Source organism: Bison bison, unplaced genomic scaffold (genome assembly GCF_000754665.1).
Source record: "Bison bison bison isolate TAMUID 2011002044 unplaced genomic scaffold, Bison_UMD1.0 scf7180017864240, whole genome shotgun sequence".
Classification (NCBI taxonomy): Eukaryota; Metazoa; Chordata; class Mammalia; order Artiodactyla; family Bovidae; genus Bison; species Bison bison.
Window position 1 is genome coordinate 2,643,917 of NW_011494812.1, and position 8,751 is coordinate 2,652,667.

General features: G+C 55.2%; 1 protein-coding gene across 1 annotated transcript; it reads left to right on the top strand.

Annotated features, from left to right (window-relative positions):
• Window positions 1-7,758: 7,758 nt before the first annotated feature.
• On the top strand, window positions 7,759-8,456 carry NHLH1 (nescient helix loop helix 1). The gene has a single exon (XM_010846888.1). It carries the CDS (start codon window positions 7,927-7,929, stop codon window positions 8,326-8,328), a length of 402 nt encoding a protein of 133 aa, XP_010845190.1. The 5' UTR covers window positions 7,759-7,926; the 3' UTR covers window positions 8,329-8,456.
• The last annotated feature ends 295 nt before the right edge of the window (window positions 8,457-8,751 follow it).

Consider the following 8,751-nt stretch of genomic DNA (forward strand, 5'->3'; position numbering starts at 1 on the left):
GGCAGTGGTCGGAGGAAGCCCTAATGAGATTGAGGATGGGCTCGGAGCTGGGGAGAGGTGAGCAGAGAGGAGGGAAGACAAAGGCGACAAGGCCTAGGGGGTCGGGGGTGAGAGAGGGCGCAGGGGCTTCCAGCGGGCTGGCGGCAGAGAAAGGGACAGATTGCTGTCCGCCAGGGTGGTAGAGACCCGCTGTCACCTCGGGGCACAGGGGTGGAGACAGGGAGACAGAGGGAGAGCTCCTGGAAGCAGCCAAGGGAGGGAAGGAAGGAAGGAAGGAGATCCAAGACAGCCGCTGCTTCCCAGGCACACAGCGGCTCCTGCCCGAGGCTCCTGTGACCCCGAGCACAGCTGATAACAGCCCCGCCCCCCAGCCACTCCTGGGGAAGGGTCCGGCGGTGTGGCACAGCGAGGGTTAACGCCGTCTGCTCTCCCTGCCAGTCGCTTGCCTGGTTGGGTCCCCAGGGCTCCCCACATATGTCCCCCCCTCTCCTGCCAAACCCACGGCTTCCAGCTCCTCCAGGCCCTACCCCCACCCTCAAGGAGCAGGCCCCTGCCCCTGTGTCTTCCCTACCTCACCCCCCCTTCCTCCCTCACCACCTACCTCACAGGCCTGTACTGCATTGATGAAAAGAGATGGTGAGGAACAATCTGAAAAAAGTGAATGCCTTATAAAATGCAAAACAGCAATGAAGCCACAGGGCCACATTGACCCTCCCACCCCCATCCCCATCCTCCTGCCCCCCACACAGCAAAGGCCCTTAAACAACTCCCAGGGTTCTCCTCCCCCTCAGGGCCTGGGGCTGCTGGCAACCCAGGCTGACCTCCGAGCTCCCCCCAGCCTCCCTCAGTCATCACGCCTCGTGTACATGTGCAGAGAAGCTTCTTTCCACCTTTGAGTCACAGTGCACGCCCTAAGGGCTTAGGGGGCCTAACACTTGCCCATGCGCAGTGGCACAAAAGCCCTGTGAGGGAGGTGACACTGTCACCCTTTCACAGATGACAACGTAGGTTCAGTCAAGGTTAATGATGTGCCCAAGGTCACCAGGACTCGGACCCGGTCTGCCGGCCCCAAGCTCAGTGGAATTAGTAGCTCTGCCCACCACCGCTTGTGTTTAGCTCCTCATCACCGCGCGGTGGTTCAGCCGGTAGAGAATCCGCCCGCAACACAGGAGACCCGGCTTGGATCCCTGGGCTGGGAAGATCCCCTGGAGGAGGGCACGGCGACCCACTCCGGTACTCTTGCCTGGAGAATCCCACGGGCAGAGGAGCCTGGAGGGCTACAGTCCACAGGGTCGCAAGAGTCGGATGTGAATTAGCAAATAAACCACAATGACCATCTCATGCGCATGCGTGCATGCTAAGTCACTTAAGTCCTGTCCAACTCTGCGACCCTGTGGACTGTAGCCCGCCAGGCTCCTCTGCCCGTGGGATTCTCCAGGCAAGAGTACCAGAGTGGGTCACCGTGCCCTCCTCCAGGAGATCTTCCGGACCCAGGGATTGACGAACCTGTGTCTCTTGTGTCTCCTGCATTGGCAGGTGGGTTCTTTACCACTAATGCCACCTGGGAAGCCCTTTATCACATGCTTATGTTCTTCTTAGCTGCTCTCCCAAGGAACAGAAACTGATCTCTGAGTGAAGACTGGGGCTGGAGGCTCCAAAGTGCAGGATCCTGGAAGGACAGCAGAGGAGGCAGAGGTGGTCCTGGAGCACTCTCTTGCCCGTTTGTGCCCTCAGCCCTCAACTCACGCTGGGCACAGCCTGGGCGGGTGCTCCAGGGATGGAGGTTGCAGAGCCACTGTATCTGAGCCAAACTGCCTACAAGGCAGGAGGCTGGGAGCAGGATTTGGTTTCTGTCTCCCATCTCCACCCTACCACGGTTCCTTTCTGCCTCTCGGGTCCTTCCAGGCTCTGCTGTTGTCGCCATCTCACCCTTGAAGCCAGGCCTCACCGTGTCAGTAACGTCCTCACTTTCACTCCGTTTGTCCTGTCTCCCCGCCTTGTCTCCCTGTCTCCACTCATTTTTTTCTTTCCTCACAACCCTCTGTGCTCTGCCTCCCTCGTGTCTGTGTATCTCCATGCTGTCTCAGAGGCCCTCAAGACTTTCCCAGCGTCAGTTTCTGTCCATCCCTGAATATCTGTTTATTCTCCACATCCGCAGTTCACCCAGCTCTGTGTCTCCCTAACCGTCTCCTCTTTTCATGTCTCTCCCCACATCTCTGTCCCCCTATATCTTGCATCCCCGAGTCCTTCACAAAGCCTTGGCAGCCTGGCAGCTCTGCTTCCATCTTCTCTCTTTGGTCTCTGTCCCCTCTACCCCTCCATCTCCCCATCAGGAGTCTTCCCACTCCTCTGCATCTTTCCCGTGTCTGTGCCCTGACGACGCTGCTTTCTCATCCTTTCTCTGTCTCAGTGTCTCCCCATGTCTCCTGCTTCCTTTCCTCTGTCTCCTCTCCATTTCCCATTCGTTCTGTGTCTTTCCTCTCCTCCATGACACTCTCTTCTGAATCTCTTAGTCGCCCAGTTTCCTTGGATGGGGTGGAGGGCAGGAGGGTGGGGGAGGTAGGATTGTTGTTGCTGGGGGCTCATTAGGTAGAGATTGGTTTTTAATCAGCGCCATGGCAATGATGATGCAAGAGCTGAGATGCCACCTGATCCCCTGCCCCCCAGCCCCCCTCCTCAAACCTCCTTTCCCCTCCAGCTCAGCCCATCTGCTGGCGCCTGGGCACCTGTCTGGGCCTGCCCAGGTGGGATTTGGCACCTCCCAGACCTGGGAGTGGGGGTGGTGGTGGGGGAGCTTGGGAAAGAATTACAGGACTCCCCTTTGGGAATGCCTTACCCTGGAGAAAGCCCAGAAGAGGTTGATCAGCAACAGAGAAATGGCAGGTGCTTCCAGAAGCCTGAAGGTAGGCTGTGCACCTACTAAGGTCCAGGCCTATGACATGCATTATCTTACTTAATCTCCCTGGCAACCTAAGCGGCAGCTATAGTTAACCCCATTTTACAGAAAAGAAGGGTTGAGGCTCAAGAGGGTTTCCCAGGTGGTGCTAGTGGTAAAGAATCCACTTGCCAATGCAGGGGATGCCAGAGATGTGGGTTCAATCCTTGGGTTGGGAAGATCCCCTGTAGAAGGAAATCACAACCCACTCCAGCATTCTCACCTGGAAAATTCTGTGGACAGAGGAGCCTGGCTGGCTACAGTCCAGAGGGTCGCTAAGAATTGGACATGACTAAGGCTCAAGAGGTTAAGTTACTTGTCCAAAGTCACACAGCCGACAGAGCTTTCTTCACTGTAGCATACAGTCTCTGGGAGTCTTCCCAGCCACGGTTCATTGCTGGATCTTCACAAAGGTTCAGTGAAGACGCTCAACAGCTGATTGGGGAAGAGAACTTTAGGTACTGAAGCATAGCCTACTGCCTCTCTGTGGTGCTTCCCTTGCTCCCTTGCTCCTGCCACCCTGCATCACACACACACCCCCTCAGATACGCACACACATGCACACCCAGACTGGAGGCAGCTGAGCTATTGATGTGAACTCAATCAATGCCCATTTGCATATTGTTTTTTAGCTGGTGTTCTGCGTGGCTCATCTGATACCCCAGCATGCTTGCCGCCTGCCTAGGTGCCTGCCCTCCTCCGCCAGTGTCCTTCCCACCCCGGTTCCTCCTCTCTCGGCACTCCTGTGCTCTGCTCCTTTTAGCCTCACCTCTTTCCTCCTGAGAGTCCCCAATTCCCAGTGGGTCCGATGGGGCCAGCCAGCCTAGAAAAACTCTTCGTAGTATCTGCATCAGGCATCTGACCCCACTCCTCCTCTGGTGATGGGGTAGGTGGGAGGCTGGGGGCTGGGATAAGAGGGTGCAGTGAGTCCCAGGGGGTGATAAGGGCAGGGGCCTGAACAGTAGTCCCAGGTAGGCTGGCAAGGGGGCTGGTGGGAGCCAGCCTTACGAAGAATGAGAGCTTGGTGAGGGTAAGGACTCTAGGGTCCTCTTCCATGCTTTAGTGCTGTCCACTTGCTCTTTTCTAGACTTCCCTGTTAGTACCTTGGGGAGTCTTTTTCCCAGGGAAAAGGAGACAGGGGAAGGGGCTATCATAGTCCAGCTGGGACTCAGAATGGGACCGTGGTTTAACCTGGCTTGCCAGGGGCCTCTGTCCCTGCCGCCTCTGGTGTGAGAGACTGAGGGGGTTCATCTGTGATCCTGCCCTGGCTCTCGCCCCAGCCCCACCCCTTCCCCAGCTCTCCATTTCTTGCTTATGAAATATGCATGGAGAACAGATGTCCCTGCTCCCCCACTCCCCGCCCCCCTCAGGGCCAGCCCCCGCCCCCAGCTCCCAGGGGGGTTCCCAGATCTCTCTGCCAATGGCTGCCTGGCCTGACTGTTTAATATTGATGAGAAAGGGGGGCTGGGCCAGCCAATGGAGAGCTGGGGGTGTGTGTGTGTATCTCCATATATATACATAGGGCTGGGCCAGCTCAGGTGTGTGTCTGTGAGTGTGTGTGTGCATGTGAGTGTGGGTGGCCCCAGTACCTGGCTAAGCTTACCACCTCCACCTGGGCCCTCTATCCCCAACATGTGTACCCCTCTCATCTGGCCCGGAGCCTGTACAGCCATGCCACGCTGCCCTGGAGAGGTCTAGAAAGCTGGTCAGTAACTTTGCAGACGGATGAGCTCTGAGCAGCCAGAGGAGACTGGGGCTGTCAGCGCTGGCCCCCTGTCCTGCCAGTTTGGATCCCCTCACAGGGTCCTCCTAGGTAAAGGGGGAACCATGGGCTGGGAAGGCTGGGCGTGTCCCTCCCACTCTCTGGCTCAAGTCCCCTCCCAGAGCCTCCCTCTAGTTCTGTCTCGTGCTGTGTCTCTCTGCATCCCTGGACCTCCCTCTTACCCACTTCTCCCCTTGGACTCTTTGTGCCTATCATTCTCAGTGGGGCTGGGGATGGCAGAAGCGGGGCAGGAAGTCCTTCCCCGGATGCTTGGAATTGCAGATCTTCGGAGCCTGGAACTTTGAGAGCAGAAGTGGATTTTGGGGCGAGGACTGACTTGATGGGTAAATAGACGCTGCTGTGCAGATTGGAGTTGGGGAGGACAGTGGGGCAAGTGGAAATGGGACTGGGGTCAGATTGGGAGCAGATGGAGTGGGCTGGGGGAAGGAAGGGTAAAGTGATCAGGGATGAAGGAATGTGGGGGCCAGGGAGAGGGGGAACCGGGCTGTGACTGGTGTGGAGAACCCGGCACTGAACTCCTGGAGCATGGAGTGGGGAGTTGCAGCATTAACACATACTGGGAGGTGCTGACTCCAGGGCCTCCTACGCTGTCGCCTAAATTTCAGCACTCACCTTCCTCTGTTTTGTGTTATGGTTGTGTGTGTACATGCATCAGATGGTGATGATCTCACACCCCTCAACCCTCAGAGCTTACTGTTAGTGAGCTACTAGGTTGAGCCTCTTTTCTGCATGGTGGGGCGGGGCAAGGCTGGCGAGTCCTGACCCCTGTGAAGGTCTGCTTCAGGCAGGAGAACTCAGGCTGGCGAGGAAGGGGAGACGGTGATGGCGAAGGAGCCTCTGTGCTTCTGTTTCTGGAAGTTAAGTCCGCAGGGCCCACAATGAGCGATCCGCTGTTTCAGCCTGACATTCCCCCAGAGCGAAGCCCTTTCCTCAGCCCTTCCTGGGCCATGTTCCAGCTGCCTCTCCCTGACCTCCTCTGCTCTCAGAGACAAACAAACCTTAGCCAAGCCCCAAACACAGGTCCCTAAAAGCTATCCCTATCCTCCTCTGCAGACCATCTCTGAACTGCCCTTGAGCTGGGGGAGGATGTGGAGTGGAGAGCTGATTCCATTCCCATTCCCCAGTCTTCCTTGCACAGTTGCCAAAAGGGCCAGGGAACAGCAAGGTGGAGAGTGTTGATGACAGAGCCGGAGGAAGGGGCTGTCTTGGGCAGGGGGACTGTTGCCAAAGGAGCTACGCCCCCCTGATTCTAGTGGTCAGGGTGGTAGGATCTGAGGTCTGCTATGGTCCTGTTGTGTGGGGTTTGGGGGCTGGGAAGGACTGAGCTGGGTAGCAGTGCTGAGCTCCATATGCCCCAGTCCATTCTACAAAGGGCAATCTGCGTGCTTATCACCCTCACCCCTCCACACACGTCCGGAAGCAGCCAGGGTGGAGAGGGGCCCTGGGAGGGAGGGGCTGGCAGGGCCAAGGCTTGCAACGTTCCCCTCACAACTGGGAGAGGTTTAGAGCCATAGCCCATCTCTCTTGGAGCTGTGGCTCCTCCAGTCTTGCTTAGTCCTCTGTCCTTTTAATTATTAAACATTTTTTTATTGTGATAAAAACACATAACATAAAACTAGAAATTGTAAGTGTATGCTTCAGTAATGTTAAGTATATTCATGTTGTTGTGAAACAGAGCTCGGGAACTTTTTCATCTTGTAAACCTGAAACTCTGTAACTTTTTAGTGATACCTCCCATACTCCTGGCCTCAGACTCTGAAGCATCATTCTACTTTCTGTGAACTACTTAGCTGCATCACAGAAGTGGAATCATAGGATGTTTGTAATTTTGCAACTGATTTATTTCACTTAGCATAATGTCCTCAAGGTTCTTCCATCTTGTAGCACTGGTGATAGGATTTTCTTCCCTTTTAAGGCTGAATAATATTCCATTGTGAGTATATGCCACGTTTTTTAATCCGTGCATCTTTTGATGGGCGTTTGGGTTGTGTCCATATTTTGGTTATTGTGAATAATGCTACAGTGAGCATGGGGGTGCAGACATCTCTTCAAGATCCTGATTTCGATTCTCTTGGACATATACACAGAAGTGGGATTGTGAGATCATGTGGTACTTCTATTCTTAATTTTTAAAGGAAACTGCATACTCTTTCCATAAAACAGTTGCACTATTTTACAATCCCACCAATAGGGCAAAGTGTTCCAATGTCTCCCTATCCCTGGTGTGTGTGTGTGTGTGTGTGTGTGTGTGTGACAATAATCATCCTAACAAGTGTGAGGTTACATCTCATTGTGATTTTGATTTGCGTTTCTCCGATGATTAGTGACGTTGATCATCTTTTCTTATGTTTGCTGACCATTTGTATATCATCTTTGGAAAAATGTCTTTAAGTCCTTTGCCCATTTCTTGGTCAAGTTTTTTTTTTTTTTTTAATTGAACTGTGGGAGTTCTTCATAATACTCTGGATTTAAATCCTTTATCATCCATATTATTTGCAAACATTCTCTCCCTTTATTTGCAAATATTCTTGCCCTTTCAGTCTGCTGATTGTGTCCTTTGATGCCCAGGCGACTTTAAGTTTGATGTAGTCCCATTTGTCTATTTCTGCTTTTGTTACTTGTTCTTTTGGTGTCATACGTGAGAAATCATTGCCAAGTCCAATGTCATGAAGTTTTCCCCCTGCGTTTGCTTCTAGGAGCTACAGCGTTAGGTCCTACATGTAGGTCTTTAATCCCCTTGTTTAGTTTTATCCTGCCCTGTATTCTTCTCACCGGTTCTCCTCCTTTCCAGTTGCTGACTTTCTGGGTCTCCTCCTTTCTTTCCAGCTTTCCTCTTACTTCTTTACCCTGGGGCCACCTGCTCCTCTATCTTGTGCCCCCCACCCCCAATCCTCCCCTTGTTCTGCTGTCCTTTCCCCAAGCTTACAGTACCTTCCCCCTCCCAGCCCATCTTAAACCTTCCTCCTGGCTCCACATCTCTGAGCTGTCCCCTCCTTCCTGCCTCTGACCTTATTCATTTCCCCTTCTTTCTTCCAGACTCCCGACCAGAACCCTGACCATGGAACCCTGAAGTGGCTCTGACTTCCTGAGCTCAGTGGCAGACCTCCCCACCCCAGGCCCTTCCTGCCCCTCCCGCCACCAGCTTTTAGGCTCCCAGAGGGAGGGGTGGGGAGGGGGTCCTGATCTCACAGGGCGGGGGGCATCCATCATGATGCTCAACTCAGACACCATGGAGCTGGACCTGCCTCTCACCCACTCTGAGACCGAGTCCGGCTTCAGCGACTGTGGGGGCGGGGCGGGCCCTGACGGGGCGGGGCCTGGGGGGCCGAGAGGGGGCCCGGCCCGCGGCCTGGAACCTGGAGAGCCGGGCCGGAAAGACCTGCAGCACTTGAGCCGTGAGGAGCGCCGGCGCCGGCGGCGCGCCACAGCCAAGTACCGCACGGCCCATGCCACGCGGGAGCGGATCCGTGTGGAAGCCTTTAACTTGGCCTTCGCCGAGCTGCGCAAGCTACTGCCCACGCTGCCCCCCGACAAGAAGCTTTCCAAGATTGAGATCCTGCGCCTGGCCATCTGCTACATCTCCTACCTGAACCACGTGCTGGATGTGTGAACATGGCCTGCCTCCCCGCTGGGTTCACCCGTCTCCCCGGGTCTCGCTGGGGTCCCTTCTCACCCGCTCACTGCTTAGAACGGCCTCTCCTTCCTGAACCCCTGTACCTCGCATGGCATGTACCCACAGGCCCCGGGCCCAGGCAGAGTGCCCACTGGTGGGTCATGAAAGCGACTTTCTTTGACTCACCCAGGCACCCAGAGGGCTCCTTTCATGGGTACCTTCCACGGTTAGTGGTTGGGGCCCAGCTGGTTAGAAAAGCTTGCTGGGGTGGTGGGTATAGTCTTGGCGTCTCCCCCTTGGCTCGCTCATGGGCTGCTGCCTCTTCTACTCCTAGTCCCAAATTTTCAGAGACTTCCCTGCCCCTTCCCCAGACCCCAACTCTGCCTCCCACCCTCTTTCTACCCTGTTCCAGCTTCTGTC